The sequence below is a fragment of the Syngnathus acus genome, chromosome 13, assembly GCF_901709675.1.
Source record: "Syngnathus acus chromosome 13, fSynAcu1.2, whole genome shotgun sequence".
NCBI classification, from domain to species: domain Eukaryota; kingdom Metazoa; phylum Chordata; class Actinopteri; order Syngnathiformes; family Syngnathidae; genus Syngnathus; species Syngnathus acus.
Genome location: NC_051098.1, coordinates 13,930,379 through 13,946,178, shown reverse-complemented (window position 1 = coordinate 13,946,178; position 15,800 = coordinate 13,930,379). Strand labels below are relative to the sequence as shown.

Here is a 15,800-nt window from a genome sequence, read left to right as displayed (position 1 = left end):
AACCTCCAGGGGGCGCTATTGAAGAAATTTATGAAATTTTGTTTGTGTTGTGGTAGCATTATGCTGCGCCTCTAAGACTAACCTTCCAATCAAGTGTTTATTCGTAATAATAATTTTGATTCTTTTTATGAAATGAGTCTTACACATTGATGGCAGTGCGTTAGTTTAGCATAACGCTAAAGGCCGGCAATAGTGCGATGATTCACAGCCGAGTGTGGGATGATTGACAGCTGTCATATGGCCTGCCAGAATATTCCCTTCACACCTTTTGAGCCAACACCATGCTGAATTTGCTCCTTGCTAAATGTGGCCCAGAGCAGCATTAGCACAATGTGAAGTGGATGCTGCTTCCTTATGCGTCTTACACACATCCATCTGGAGCGGTCCTTTGGGTTTTTTGTTTTTGGGAAAGAATTTTTACACAGCTGTTTTAATTCCGCTTAGGACTAAATTGGTCATTTCGGCTATGCATAATTTGTGACAGACTCAAACTTTCCCCCAGGTTGATTTACATGCGAGTTCCACGCGTGCGTTTCCTTTTGAGTCCTCATTTTTGCGCTTTAAAAATAAAAAAACAGTTGGCGGTAAATCCACACTGAACACATGCGTGGCATATCAACAAAAGTGTGTCATTATCAGACCCCAAAAAAAATCCCAGACAGGGTGATGACGTCACCGAAGGAGCCAATCGACGCGCGCGCGCTCTCTCTCATCCGTCTTCCTCATCATCCTCACCATCATCATCTTTTTCCCGCCGCAGGAGGAGAAAGAGACGGAGGATGGAGGGAGAGCAGCAAGCAACATGTCGTCAGGGAAATGTAATCTTCATATTTTTGTTTTTATGAGACATGTCGGAGACGTGGAGGCAACAGACGTCTGCGAATTTTAGGAAGTAGGACAAGAAGAAGAGCAGAACCTGGAAGGGAGCAGATCACCGAGATACCCAAAGAACAGAGGACATTGGCACACACACACACTGGTAAGTTGGCACCGTCTGTGGATGGGTCATCTCATCACACCTGTTGGATGATCGACGTGTGTGTTTGGGGGGCGAGGGGGGGGCAGATGAAATTCTGTGTACTTAGTCCCTCTTAAATGGAGAGTTGCGCTGTAGGACGTCGCTTCAAACTGCGTTCATGGAAGAACACTTGACATGATACTTTATAATTTTTTTCGTCCACTGTTGCTGTGTTTTGTCTGTCTTGGCGGTGTCCCTCTCCTACCGTCGTTCCAGCTCTACCTTCTGTTGCGTCTTTCTTCTACCACTGATTGTGTTCAGCACATTACTTTCCTTGAAAACGAAAATCAATAAAATTATTGATCGTAAAATCTATTTCTCCCTGAAATATATTCTGATTTTTAAAAGACCGGTACAACTATTATACAGTGAAGTCAATTTCGTCATATTTATTTCCAATCTGGGGTTTTGCAAAAAAAAAATTCCCCAGTGACTCTCTGTGGGCCTGTTCTAAAAATAGTTTACCAGTGATGGGACATTGTGATTTTCTAGGAATGATGTCGAAGTGATCATTTTGAAAATGTGACCACAATTTGTCAAAATTAAGTGTTGCATATTGATACTTATCATTTTCTAGTTATTGTGAGATTTTATTAAAAAAACAACAACAATGGCCTCGCACATGAAGATAATTCCAACCAAATGTCAAGAAGTAGCTCTTAGTTTCATCTAGAGTTTTAGCCAATCCAGATTTTTTTTTTTTTTTTGTATCTCACATCAGGCTGTGATGCTTTTCTTGACATGGCAGCCCCCATAACAGGACCAAGGTGGGGCGCTATTATATTCCACCATCTGACTGTCTCATCTATCATCTACTGTCTCCATTGAATCTTTTCTTAACTTCTATCTTGACATTTCTCTCCCTTCGTCCTCTCACCTCTCTTTCAAAACTGCCTGTTTCTCATATCTCTAAATTTTCATGTCTCTCTTCTGCGTCTCTGTTTGTCTCTCCCTTCATTCTCCATCTCTCGTCTCTGCTTCTCATTACGTTTGTCTCCAATCCATTCTCTCTCCGGTTTCTACCTTTCCTCCTGCGTCTCTTTCTACCTTCTCTTTGAGGTAAATGTTTGCGTCTCTGTCTGGAGTGTGTCTCATTGTTTCTCAGTGTGTAAGCGGGACTCGGGGAGCGCTCGTGCATCTGGAGGAATGTCAGCGCGGTGGGAGGGAGTCGCTTTGAGGATGAAGAGAGAGGCGGCGGAGGCGGGAGAGGGTAGAGAGCGGGACGAGGAGTCGGCGTTCGGTACCTGCTGCTTTCACGCTCAAATATTCAAATCCGTGCGGGCGCCGGTCGCGCGCACGTTGTCGTCGGGGATGAGGCTGCGGGGTTCCCGGACGGATTTGTGATGGAGGAGGAAGGAGGGGCAGCGGTCGAGGCGAACGGCGACCTGCCGGGGTACCTGAGGGACAGCGAGGTTTCCAGCCACCTTCTTGCGCAGTATTCTGGCCATTTACACGGCAGGCTTTGTGGGTAAGAGACCCCGCCGGTTTGTCACGGTCCGCTTGAATCGGGTCGCAGGTAGCTTTGTAAGATTGAAAGCAAACCACTGCAGTGTTGTCGTCCAACCGGTCGCTTTGCTGTTGAATATCATCCATCTTTTCAGTTTGGGTGGCGTTTGTCCTTAGTAAGGTCGGGGGGGTTAGCTGTCCCAGCTGACGGGGTGTATCCTGGACTGGTCCCCCCCTCCCCAGCCAATGTCAGGGTGGGTCCTGACTGGGTCTGATTGTGTTGAGACCAAAAAAAGAACTGGTCTGCAGTCAATGTCAAGTCAGAAAATGGGCTGGTCACCAGTCACTGTTAAGAGACTGGTCGCAAGTCAACATCAGAGCACAAGAAGACAATCAATGGATTGGTCGCCAGCCAGTTCATATTGACAAACAAGGCAACGTGTCCTTATCTGCCCTTTTGTATCAGCTGAGGAGACAAAAAAAAACACTTGAGTTGAACCCATTGTTAGAGTGGTGCTCACCCTGACACCCATTGTTACCCTTATGTGTTAATTTCTGTGTGTGTGTGTGTGTGTGTGTGTGTTGCAGCCAGTGAATTGTTGGGGTGATTTACTATTATGGGATGTCAGCGGCGCTGAGGCTCGGGCGGCGTTAAATGGCATCGTATTTAAGGGCTTTTATGCCGCACATAAAACACTTTCACGCTGTTTTAGTGCGCACATGAGTAAATCGGGTGATTAGTTAATACACACACACTACATCAAATGTGTAATTTTTAAATATGATTGATCGGATGAGAGAGCACAATTAGAAGAGAATATTGTATGTATTTTTATTGTATTTTTTTCAAGAAAGATGATCTTGCATGAATAAAGTTAATCACACAATAATAGTAATTTATCTTGTAGTTGCATAGAATAAAATCATATTTAATATATAGAACAAACAAAAGAATAAAGTCGTATGCCTTGAAAAGTAGTTGTAATCTTAGACCTTATGACGATAATTCTGAGATTAAATTTGTGCTTGTTGCATAAAAATGTGTTGTAATTTAATGGGAATAAAGATGCATTTAAATTAAATTTAAATTTTGTTACAATAATAAAACAATCAGTTATTTTTCCAGACTTAGACAAGATAATAAAAAATTATTAGAAAAAATATTGTAGTCGTACAAATAGGGCACAAATAACCATGTTTTGTTTCAAAAAAATAAAAAGTAGTTTTAGACCCATTGCATCAGGAGACTCCCTGTGAACCATGATGCAACACACACATACACACACTTAGTAGTCTAGCAGTGTGTCCCGCTCTGTGACTTTTCCATTTAGCGGATGACTTGCGCTTGTTTTATTGTTGTTTACAGACCTCTTTATGGAAGCGCTTGTTTTAGCTGACACACGGTACCCGAGAGGCGGACCCAGGAGCCTGTTCATCACCTCCGTGAACATTTCACTTCACGGAACAAATTTCAAAACACTCAAAGTTCAAGTTGACACAAGCGGCCTTTAGAATGGGTGGATGGATGTCTATCATAAATAGACCCACCTCCCCCCCCAAAAGCAGATGTGTTCGAAGCTGATGAGCCACATGCTGCTTCATCAACATCCTGGATCTGATCTCGTTGTGTTGCTGGCAGAGAGAAGATGCCGTTCCACCATGTGACGGCAGGCCTCCTCTACAAAGGCAACTACCTGAGTCGCTCGCTCTCAGACACCGACAGCGACGTGTTGGCCAGCATCTCCGTGGAGGAGCTCCATGGTGAGTCACATCATCATATTTTCATTTCATATTTATCTTTGACGTGACAAACCTGAGACCAGGTCACATCACTGGAAACAACACAAGAAGAAAATATTTTAGCTCATTATGAACCCAGAGCCCAAGCTCTCCTCAAAAGCACCTCGTTCATCTTTTCTGTCAGGAGTTTCGAGTTAGCCTGAAGATGTTTTGTTATTTTCCATCAAGCTTTTTATTATAATCCAAAAGTGGAGTGTCTGTGTGTGTGTGTGCGTGCGTGCTTTTCCACTTTCTCAAGAAGCCACCGAGCAGTGCAACTAAACACATCAAAGTCAGAGCAGAAAAATATGGCCTGCATACTAATCGACACACACACACACACACACACACACACACTGCTGCAGCGCTACATCCACACCATGCAATGCAGTATATAACATACACACCACAATGTACTTTACATATCGTCGGCCTCGTTGCCCAAGTCATTTTCCAACATTTAAAAAAACAATTAAACATACCTTGGTATTTTTCTTATTGACATTGTAACAAAAACTATAACAACACAAACCCCCCCCAAAAAAGGCAACACTGCCTCTCAGTCAACATGAAGGTCATTTGAAGGCTATCCATCTTTCTGTGCTCTGCTCTGGCGGCCATTTTGCCGATAGGTCCATCCTGCCTTTTTAGTCGTTGACTTTATATCTGCATTGTTAATAACGGCATTCGCCGCTAATCGCGCTTCACGCACATGCACGCCGTTAACTTTTATTTTACAGGCTAATGTTGTGTACTTTGTTTAGCACCGTGACCGCTAAGAGGCTCAAGCACCTGATAAATGAAGACTGCGCCACACACACGCACACGCGCACGCACGTAATGGGAATCCAATGGTGTCACATTAAGGCGCCACCTGGAAAATTGCTTGTGCAGAGCGAGCGAAAGTGAGAGGCTGTGTCGAGTGTTAATATGCTGGCAAGCATCGGCGCCGCATTAATAAGTCCATATTCCATTCATATGCCTGGACAATATCTGTAACCCATTAATAAGTCCATATTTTATAGTTAATAAAGTGCTCCCCTGCTGGATCGTTGTTCCTCCCTAGCGCAGTCAACGTATTGCAGATGTCTTTTTTTTTTTTTATATAATGAGTTTTTACAGTGTGCAGGCAAGTCCCTATTTACTTTTGTTTACTTTCCCTGTCAAGAAATAGGAGACTATTGTGGAATATCACTTTAAGGGAAAGAAAAGAAGGCTCTTGCTTGCACAGTTCACTAAATAAGATGCAAGGCGTGCTTGCTGAAAGCTGTTTATTTTGCAGTTGAACCAGAAATCTTAATTCCGTGGCATTTCGTCTGCAAGAGGTCAGTGCTGCCGGGGCATGTTGTGGCGCAACGTGGTACTGCACTTAGGTCGTGCACTTCTAAACTAAGCAACTTGCTTAAGAACTGTAAAAAAAAAAAACATTTGATTATCTTGAACCGGAAGATAGCATCACTGTAAAATTGTAATTCAGCATAATTGGCTAAATGTGTCATTTAAATCTTTTTTAGACCACCAAAATGCGTCATCCTGCATATTTAACACAAAATCAGTTCGATTTGGCGTGTCAGGTGAGACACAGGAGGTTGACTCGGTTCACTTCCTGTTTGTGTGGCAGAGATCCGGGAAGCCTTCAAGGTTCTGGATCGCGACGGCAACGGTTTCATCTCCAAGCAGGAGCTGGGAATGGCCATGCGTTCCCTGGGATACATGCCCAGCGAGGTGGAGCTTGCCATCATCATGCAGCGCCTCGACATGGATGGTGAGGGACACACACACACACACACACACACACACATTTGCATGGCTGGTTAATAATTCATCAATAGTTGTCACTCCAGACGGAAACTAGCATTCGCTTGATGATGCAACAGAGCAAGCCATGTGTCCATTTTTAGTTTTTGGTTTAGTAATTGTGTGACAACTTTTATTTTGAAAGCACAAAGAACCAACAGCCGAGATAAAACACTTGTGTTGTGGGACGTTTTTGGGATGAAGAACTTGAGTATTAACTTTTATTTTGAAAAATAATTATTTCTATTTGTTAATTTATGTGATGTTGTGAAGGTGATGGCCAGGTGGACTTTGAGGAGTTCATGACGATCCTGGGACCAAAACTTCTTTCTTCTGAAACCAGAGAAGGTTTTCTGGGAAGCACCATCGACACCATCTTCTGGCAGGTATTGTGAGTCCACCAACACCTCTCCTCTGTGTTTCACATTTGGCGAGTGTTAAGTGGACCCCCTCTGGAAGATTTTATTGCTCTGATCATCGTCCGTGTGATGGCGACGCTCTCAGTTGACCTGCTGTCAGAAGCACTTTGATTTTTTTTTTTTCTCTCTCATTAGAGCTCAGTGTGGCGGACTCTGATCATTTAATTCATCCATATGCAAATGAGCTGTGACACACAACACAGCACAGTGAGCACTTGCAAATGAGCTAAAATCGTTCATAGTGATGTTGTGCCTATTTTTTTTCCCAATTGTTTCATTTTTTATGCATTGATGATATGCTGGCTTTCCCTGCATAAAAAAAAAACAATAGCTGCACTTTTTTTTTTTTTTTAATTTACTTCATTAGATATGCAATTCATCCAGTTCATTTTATTTTTTTCATGTAACTGCAGGCTTTTTTTTTTGGTCACGAAGTGTATTGGCTGTGTTGTGTTACCTCCGCCAAGGACAACAAAGTGTGAGCCAGAAGATTTGTTTGGTTGTTTGTTTGCGGCGGCGTTTATCGAGCGTGGCCGTATCTGCGGCGCGCTCGGCTAACGAGTGACGAGGCCCCTGGGCTTAATAAGCGCTAATAATGAATCACGCTGACACTAATTGGCTATTGATGACTTTGCTCTTCACCTTCGAGCTGCTAAACGACATCGAGAGACACGGAGGACTCTCAATCTCATGGTCTCGCCCCTCACCCCGCCCCCACCATTCCTTTCCTCTATCTCGTTTTCTCTCTGTGGCAAACAGAAAAAGAAAAAAAACAGCGACGCAGTTCTGAGACAGAGCGCAGATAGAAAATAGATAAATGAAGTGCGCTGCATGACTGTTACACTTCAGGACCTTGATGTCTTTTCAAATCTTTTTTGTTGCCGGACTTAGTCAACAGACTGGTCATTTCCTAATTGGATGCTTTTGATTGTTGTCCACAATTTTATTTATTTATTTTTTCCTGGCTGTCATCAAAACGGCCATGTTGTCCCATAGAGGTCGCGCGGCGCTGGAGGACAGCGGGCGCTGGCTGGTGCAGGGAAATAAATTTTCATATTTTGCTTATGTACCGCCACCTGCTCCTCCCCATCGCCAGGGGCAACCAGCTTAGGCAGCAGCAATCGGGTCACTGACCTCCCCCAAGGACAGGTGACATGCAGGTTTGGCTCGCGTGCTGCCAGACATGCGTCACTCTGTTTAGGATCAGTCAGCATATTTTCTTTGTCCTTCCTGACACTGCTCATCGAGTCCATTAGGAGGACACGCTTCGATTTGCACCCTAGTTTCAAAATGTTTTTTTTTCTTAGGAAAGTTTAAATTGCCTCCAGTGCCATCATTTCATATGTGCATACGTTTGCAGTTTGATATGCAGAGGATCACGCTGGAGGAACTGAAGCACGTACTCTTCTACGCCTTCCGAGACCACCTGACCATGAAGGACATTGAGAACATCATCATCAACGAGGAAGAGAGCCTCAAGGAGAACGCGGGAAACTGTCAGACCGAATTTGAAGGAGGTACCTGTGTGTGTACCTGTGCGTTTCTGCGTGTGTCTACTGGTGGTGGGGCTGTCAGAAGATATTTGACATTTCCTCCTCAAATCTCCCATCACCTACTGATTTATTGATTTGAAAATGCTGTCAACTCTGTGGGAGGAGGCGAGGAGGTGAGGATGAGGGCGTGAGGAGGATGAGCAGATGGATGGAGCGAGATTAGGATGAGAAAATAAGACTGAGGAGATGAGTAAGGCGAGGTTGGGAGGAGGATGATAAGATAGACAGACAGATAGGAAGATGGATGATAGCTAGCTTGTTGGCATTATTCAAAAATATATCAAAATACATGTATTTTATTGTCAATATTTTTCTTTCCTTTTTTTTGTCTTCAAGAAAAGTAAAGTGATGACCACCGCCAATAGTGACTCAGCGCTGGATTGATAAAAATGAACCCAGATGAATTATGAAACGCTTTTGGGTTGTTGGAATGCTGCGTTCAAGGACATGTCGTAAATGCTTGAATGTTATCGTCTTTGTCTCTTAGTGCACCCGTCCAAGAAGAACCGTCAGACCTGCGTGAGGAAGAGCCTGATCTGCGCCTTCGCCATGGCGTTCATCATTAGCGTCATGCTGATTGCAGCCAATCAGATGCTGAGGAACGGCATGGAATAGCCACGCCCACTGTGACATACACACCCACGCATTCATTTTTTTTCCTCAAGCTCCACCCCTTTACTCCGACAGCAGGGACTCTCAAGGGCTGCCGTTACCCACAATCCTCCTCTGACCTCTTGCAATAAGACTGCGCCGGCGGCAGGAAGGAGCACTTGACTTTTGTTTGGACGCCACGTACGGCAAGGAGCCGCCGAATGTGGTCAGAAGGTCCACGTGGACAGCATCAAGATCCGCGCGGAGGAGCAGGACATGTCCAACCTGGCGGACTCACTCAAGTATGGTGAACACTCGTTCTGGCTGCCGCAGGGAATGCTGGGAATTGTTTTTTTTTTTTGTTTTTTTAAATAGTTTGTCGGCGTGGACTGTAAGTCCTCCAAGAGGGAGATCAAACAGGGATCTCTTTGAGACAAGAACCCCAAACACTTAACGTCCTCCTTTCTCGTCTTCCTCCATTGTCGTCCTCTTTCATCCTCCTCCTTTCCCCTCTTCTGCCCTCATCCTCTACTTTTCATTTCCTCCTTTTCCCGTCCGTCTCCGCAAAGCATGAATATTCTCCCCCGTTTGTCGCCATCTTCTTCTGACTTCCCGTTTCTCACGGCAACCGAGTGTGTCGAGGAGACCAGGCGGCGCCGTCCCGTCTCGTCCATCTGTGCTGTTTCTGTGTGCGCGTGTGTCCTTTTCCGTCTTCTGACTTGTTGAATCAATTCACTGTTATTGACAGATTAATGATTGATTGACGAGTGATGCTGTAGGCCACTTTGCATAATAAGCTTTATACATGATCAAGCACACATAGCAGCAATACTGATACCACAATACAATATCCATTTTTGCCAATTGGACTCCTCGTTAAGAGGGCCAACTGAACACTTGGCAGGAACAGTGAGACTCATCCTGGACTGGTCGCCAGCCTATCGGCAGACAAACCAATCCCATTCATAATGTCATGTCATAAACGCCTGTTAGCTAAATGCTAACACATAAATGTGATAACGGAAATCAGCATAGATGGTCACGATAAATACAACTGCTACGTTAACACACATGGTGCAGCAACACATATAGACCGAGCATACAACTATACGCAGAGACATATTTTCTCTGCTCTGTGCGAACTAGTAGGGTAGCTAATCTTTGCTGTCTGGCGTCTTGGCACAACTCTGAATTGGGACGGCTCTATTTAAAAATGACGGGTTTTAAATCTGCGATATTGCGCTTGTTCACTGTAAAACGAAGCAACATAAAACTAGCAGCACCTTTACTAAAAAAAGGAAGAAGCCACGTGGTCTCCTAGGCCCCGCCCACACGTGTTGTGTCTGTTATATGTGAATTCTATGAAGTAACAAAACACTGTGACTGCACAACTACAGTAACACTCCTGCGCCAGGTGACGTCACTCTGAGGCGGAATGTGTGTTCCAAGCCATAATAGACTCAAAACGGGATGACCAGCAAGCTTTGTGAAATTGCGCCCTCTTGTGGACAGCACGCAAACAGCGTGTTTGTTCACGCCACAATAATATCACGTTTTGATTTAACAATTTGTTTATTATTGTCGTCATGATACAGTGCACTTGTACAAGCGCAATAATAAACATATTGTTAGTTTAATAATGATGACGTGAGCATCATAGCTAGATTTTTTTTTTCTTGTTTGATGGTGTACCTAATGACTTGTCTAGTGAGAAGTGTCAAGGGGTGGGCAAACAATATTTTAAAAAGAACAGATAGGCCATGTCATTTGTAGACGAGATACACCGTTAAAACGTGTATGTAACACATGTAAAATAGTTTTATAAAATAATGGGATAATTATGCTGCATTGATTTATGATTACAATTGCCAATTATTCCTTAAACCAATAATTAAATGTATCACATAGCGTAAATAATAAGTGATAGTTAATTGCCATTTTAAAATAATTACTATATTATAACCAATTATGTATTTTAAAAAAAAAAGTCAAATGCATGTGTAAAATATTTCGGTAATAATTCATTTTCATGTAATAATATGGATGAACCAATCATTTATTCAAACAAATAATTACATTGTAAATGCATGAATAAAATATTTTATTTTGTAATAATAAATCTATTAATTCTGGTTTTATTTTATAAAACAGTGGGCCATTTTCTTTGCCCACCCCTGGTCTTACAGCAGTGTTTGCGTTTATTTTTTAGAGCGTCCCATTTATTTTGAAACACAAAATTAAAAACTGAGCATCAAACCACAGGGAGTGGCACATTTTTAGTATTTGCCTCCCACAGTGTGTGTTCTTGTTCCATTCAGACAAACCAGCCTTGCAGGAATGTTTGCATGCCTCCTCCATTTCTGAGCTTTTATTTTGGCGGAGAAACGGACGCTGGTGTCTCTCTGGAGTAGCATGAACTCTCACAATATATTAACCAAGCACACACACACACAAATTGCATGTGCGACAATGAACAAACACAAATATACTTTTAAGTTGTAATATTTAACAAGGCTCAGTGTGTACATACTGAACATGCGTACAAAATCATGCAATAAATCTTTGTTTTTGCAAAATGGTTCTACTTTTTTGCCTCAATGGGTCGTGTGACCTGTGATAAAAAAGAAAAAAGGCCACAAATCTCCGCACGACAACGGAACAAAGCCTCCAGGCTAATGAAAACAAGATATAAAACAAATTTATTCGGAGAGCTTCTTTAAAAAAGTGAACAGCCCAAACAATACAGGCAGTCATACATTTCGGGTTTATTGCTATTTGACTGACACACACCAAACCCACTCTTGCTGCATAATAGGTCACGAGAGACTTGCAAATGAGTCAATGAAGCCATTAAAGCTTCAGCACATGGAGCGCAAGCAAGCACCCAGTATCCAAAAAAACAAGCCTTTGGATTTTTTTTTTTTTTTTTGAAAGAACAAAAGATTACCCCAACATGGGACTGTTGTGTTTTTGATCAATTTTTTGCATTATTTTTTCTACGCTCAAAATATGTCTTGTATCGCTGGTCTGTAAGCACCTGCTTCAAAATCATAAACCAGGTTGATTTATTTTTTCTTCCCAGCTCACTGCCCAAGTAAAAGTCAACGAGGCAATCATTACTGTCTCAGAAACTGGTCCTGACGTCCCCACACTTATGAGTGTGTGAAGCTACAATGGCCCCGCTAACCGAACTTCAGCACCATCCTTCATGGTGTTCTTTATGGTCCACCGCTGTCCAGAGCAGGACTTCAACACCACCTGGTGGCCGAAGTTCAATTTGGTGGGCACTACCTCCAGGCAGCGGCCTGAGGCAGAGTTTACTATGGAATCACCCTACAGGGGGAAAATAAACAAAGCTAAAAGGTGACCTAAGCTAACTATTCATGAGAAGAAGCTAGCTGTCACCTGAGTGAAAATCCACTTGGTGCGGTGTTTGTTTTTGTCTTTCTCACAGTCTATGAGTTGCGGGAACGCGGAGGCAGGATCGTCCGCCACACAGCGAGTGCTCACCCCGGTTTTACCCAGCGAGCCCAGGAACAGATGACCATCTTTGGTGTAACGTCCTTCCTGAGAAACAACACAGTTGTGGGAGCTAATGTGTCTTTTCTTTGTCCTCCTCAGTTACTGTTTTCAACCTCCGGAGATGACGGCAATCCTTTGACTTTTTGCCACCCTGATAAGCGAGTATTTCAAGTCCAGTTTCTATCCCACTTACCTGAGGATCCAACCCATGGCAGGGGTATAGGGTGGCTGTGTCGTTCTCATTCATACCGTCGTCCAAACACAGGTGACTCGCTTTGGAGTTGCGCAGCTGAAATGCCAAACGTAGCACTTTTGACAAAAATGAATGTTTGAGCATTTGAGAAAATCATTGACTAGCATGCTGGCTAACATCTTGTTTACCTTTCACAATGCTAAAGCTAGCTCACAGTGTTAAGCAAGTTTGACTAGCATGCTAGCTAACATCTTGTTTACCTTTCACAGTGCTAAAGCTAGCTAACATTTACACAGCGTTAAGCAATACACATGACATCATAGCAAAATGTTCAGCCATCCATTTTGTGGATCCAGGTCTCAAGAGGATTTGGGTGGAAAATAAATTTGGTGTGGGACTCACCTCGCCGTAATAGAGCGTGTCGCTATACGTCCTCATCTCGGGGTAAATGTTCTCCAGGTACCACTGGAAATTTTTACACTGCAGACTCTTCCTGAGGGCCACCCTCTCGGAGATGTCTCCGAAATCGATGCCGTGATTCTGCAGTTGTCACCATCAGATGAGCGCTTCGCGTGGATTTTGTATCAACATAGACGATGTGGGGCCTCACCTCCATGGGGATGTTCCAGGCCACGTAGACGTTGGACTTGAAGTGGTCCATCCAGACCTCGGCCACGCGCAGGGCGTTGCGGCGCGTGTAGAAGGCGATGTCGCTGATGTACGGCTTCTTCATGCGGGCGATGTGAGCCACGCGGGAGCATGGCAACACCTCCATGCTGCCCCCGCACATCCACACCTGTAGGGGGCGCAACACTCATCGGCAAATGACCGGATCATTTTTTTTATCCCTTGGGAACCAGCTGTGTGAACATTTCCACTGCGACAACACTAACCCTGATGCCCAGTTCGATGTTCTCTCCACCATAGACATCCATGCCGGGGTCCAGCAGCCCAATCTCGCCAAAGAAGAGCCGATTGACCACAAAAGAGCAGCCAATCATGGCGGGGCTCCTGTCTCAACAAAGCACACAATCATTTGGAGATCACCCACAAGATTGCATATGTTGAACGTCACTGACATCCATTTTAGTATTATCGTTTGTCCTTTCTATGGAGTTCCCCCATGATATGTTAGCATTGAGCTAGTCGCCATTTGTTGGACGTCGTGATATGAACATGAAATAGTCTGTACGTGAGGCGGGCCCACCTAATGGGTGCCGTGAGGTCCCCATCGTCCCACCATTGTTTTGGTGGGCTGATATACATGCACCACAGCTCCCAATTGAAGCCGTGGGCCGAGTTCAGATAGCGCTCCACTTCGAAGGTGTCTTTCTTGATGTTGTCAATGGACGGCAGTATAATCCTCCTGCGGTCCTCCTTGATTCGGGTCAGAACCGGCTCGGCCCTGGTGAGTAAAAATGAACATAAACGCACATCGCATCATTTTAGCGGATGCGGCAACGATGACTAAGCCCGTTTTTTTTTTTTAAAGGAACGTTGCCTAACCAGAAGGGTGTGAACTCCACGTGGGCATCAAAAAATCCCGTCACCTCGGCAGTAGCTGCCTTCCAGCCCTCAATCCTGGCCCGGATCAGACCCTCCCTCTTGTGGTTTCTGACGATCTTGACCAGACCGGGGTAGCGCTTCTTCATGTAGTCCTCCAGAGGTCCTTTCAGCTCCTCTGCATCACAACAACAAAACATCTTCAACTTCTAGAGGTAAGACATTTTTTTCTCGTAATCTACAGCATAGCTAAAGTTTGCATGAATTCCAATTTGGAATGCAAACAACAAAGCGGCGCCTTTTGATGTGGGACCGAAATACTCGCACGCACTCGCTTCCTCCTCTTCATCATCATCATCATCATCATCCACCACTTTTAATATGAGCGTCCAGATGAGTAAGTTTTTCTAATTTGCAAAGGGACACTCAGTCAAGTAGCTCAATAATTAAAATGTTATTAAAGAATGATAGCTGCACTTCCTCTCCAAACGTGTAATCACATTATTTTCACTTCTTGTTTCTGGTAGTGTTAATGTTAATAAAGTGAAGTCGACGAAATCCACATTCTCACTTGACGTTTCGGTAATTTGCATAAATTGGTACTTTGTAGTTCCCAAATGAATACATGAAAAGTGAATTTTATAGTGACGTTTCCACCAAATCTTTTACGTCTTGGAACTTGTAGAATTAGAAAGTCCTGTCAAGTGTATTTTTTTGGCCGCACCGTCGTCGCTGTGATCATCCACCAGGATGATTTCCTTGAGTAGATGGGCCGGCGTGTGATTGACAGCCGAGTGGACCGAGCGCAGGATGACGGACAGGGCCTCGTTGACAAAGATAAACACCAGCGCCATCTGGGGGAGATCCTGGGGATGGCTGACATTTTGACATCTAGAGAAAATACAAATAGGGACTTTTCAGAATGTTGCTCAAACAAAATGCGGCGGTGTCTAACCTGTCGGGTCTGTAGTCCGGGATGGTTCGGTCCAGGGAGATGGTGTTGCTCAGGTAGGCGTTGTAGCCGTATTTTTCCCTCAGGTTCTTGCTCTCGCTCTCCTCATTCGGAGAAAGGGTGGCGGCCAAGTCACCTGCTCTTCGGCCCCCGAAACCCTCAATAAGGCCCAAAGATTTGGACAGACCTCAACACAACAAAAATAGGAAATTATTAGCATCATGCGTGGGTGTTGAAGTCCGATAATTCCCGGTAGGTTGGTGCAGAAATTTGCAGGAGAGCCACATTCTGACGGTGCGCATGGTGCTCAAAGCGCAACATTCTAACTTTAAAGTTTTCATCTCGTGCGTCATCGCTATCAAAGCCACCCCAACCAATGCTGAGGCCAAAATTTGCTACCGTTTAACTGTCGGTAAACGACGTCCTCCAGCGAGCTGAGCCTATCGAGCAGCACTTGGTGGCTGGCGGTTCCGTTGGCCCGACTCGCCCTCGTACGCTCGGCGTCTGGAGCGTCCGGAGTAGCCACGCGGACCACAGGCTTGCGCGCGCTACTGCAGCGGCTCCACAGCGTCATGATCCCGGCCAGCGCGAGCACGTTGAGCACCAGCAGAAACCTCCATCTTCTCAAAATAGCCATGGACAGCCAGGGCGGGTTCGGTTCCGGCCACTAGCAGAACACGAAGGGAACTCGGTGCGGCGAGCGTGTGACGGCTGCAGGGAAACGGTGATCGACATTGATTTTTAGTGAAGATGCTCCGTCGTGGTTCGGCGTCGTTTACCGTTGCGGCGTTGATTAAGGCATTCCGCGCGCGGGTCAGCGCTCTCAGGCGGACAGCAGATGTTCCCTCCTCCGTACCGGTATCAGCGACAACGTGTCAAAGCTTGTGGTGATGTTCGAATTCACTTCCGTCGTCGCCAGTGATGATGAAGGCGAGGATGATCATGCGCGTGCACGGGAGCAGCTTCCGTGCGCGTCGAGCAGACCGCAACACACGCCCGCCCGCGCGCTTCTCAGATGATGCGCGTG

The 15,800-nt window shown here is 44.8% G+C and overlaps 2 protein-coding genes across 5 annotated transcripts; one reads left to right on the top strand and one right to left on the bottom strand.

Annotated features, from left to right (window-relative positions):
- Positions 1-336: 336 nt before the first annotated feature.
- On the top strand, positions 337-10,364 carry caln1 (calneuron 1). 3 transcript variants are annotated; one of them, XM_037268297.1, is made up of 7 exons: positions 337-818; positions 890-979; positions 4,104-4,225; positions 5,865-6,008; positions 6,314-6,426; positions 7,820-7,976; positions 8,500-10,364. In XM_037268297.1, exons 3-7 carry the CDS (start codon positions 4,111-4,113, stop codon positions 8,625-8,627), a joined length of 657 nt encoding a protein of 218 aa, XP_037124192.1. In that variant the 5' UTR covers positions 337-818; positions 890-979; positions 4,104-4,110; the 3' UTR covers positions 8,628-10,364. The 3 variants fall into 3 exon arrangements, with proteins under 3 accessions (XP_037124192.1, XP_037124191.1, XP_037124190.1); XM_037268296.1 differs by having other exon boundaries at positions 337-979; XM_037268295.1 differs by lacking the exons at positions 337-818; positions 890-979 and adding an exon at positions 2,221-2,486.
- Positions 10,365-11,681: 1,317 nt separating this feature from the next.
- Positions 11,682-15,774, bottom strand: galnt17 (polypeptide N-acetylgalactosaminyltransferase 17). 2 transcript variants are annotated; one of them, XM_037268288.1, is made up of 12 exons: positions 15,553-15,774; positions 15,173-15,484; positions 14,777-14,960; positions 14,546-14,712; positions 13,825-13,999; positions 13,526-13,723; positions 13,212-13,329; positions 12,929-13,114; positions 12,721-12,858; positions 12,319-12,414; positions 12,009-12,170; positions 11,682-11,936 (listed from the first exon to the last, which is right to left on the bottom strand). In XM_037268288.1, exons 2-12 carry the CDS (start codon positions 15,408-15,410, stop codon positions 11,772-11,774), a joined length of 1,827 nt encoding a protein of 608 aa, XP_037124183.1. In that variant the 5' UTR covers positions 15,411-15,484; positions 15,553-15,774; the 3' UTR covers positions 11,682-11,771. The 2 variants fall into 2 exon arrangements, with proteins under 2 accessions (XP_037124183.1, XP_037124184.1); XM_037268289.1 differs by having other exon boundaries at positions 15,173-15,774.
- Positions 15,775-15,800: the final 26 nt, after the last annotated feature.

Bases quoted from the DNA above. Each gene is read 5' to 3' on its own strand.
- galnt17 (XM_037268289.1), bottom strand. From the start codon at position 15,410: ATGGCTATTTTGAGAAGATGGAGGTTTCTGCTGGTGCTCAACGTGCTC. The intron at 14,713-14,776 runs GTTAGACACCGC...TATTTTCTCTAG, and splicing joins CCGGACTACAGACCCGACAG to ATGTCAAAATGTCAGCCATC. The intron at 13,115-13,211 runs GTTAGTGTTGTC...CGCCCCCTACAG, and splicing joins ACATCGAACTGGGCATCAGG to GTGTGGATGTGCGGGGGCAG.
- caln1 (XM_037268295.1), top strand. From the start codon at position 2,362: ATGGAGGAGGAAGGAGGGGCAGCGGTCGAGGCGAACGGCGACCTGCCG. The intron at 2,487-4,103 runs GTAAGAGACCCC...TGTTGCTGGCAG, and splicing joins TTACACGGCAGGCTTTGTGG to AGAGAAGATGCCGTTCCACC. The intron at 6,427-7,819 runs GTATTGTGAGTC...ATACGTTTGCAG, and splicing joins TCGACACCATCTTCTGGCAG to TTTGATATGCAGAGGATCAC.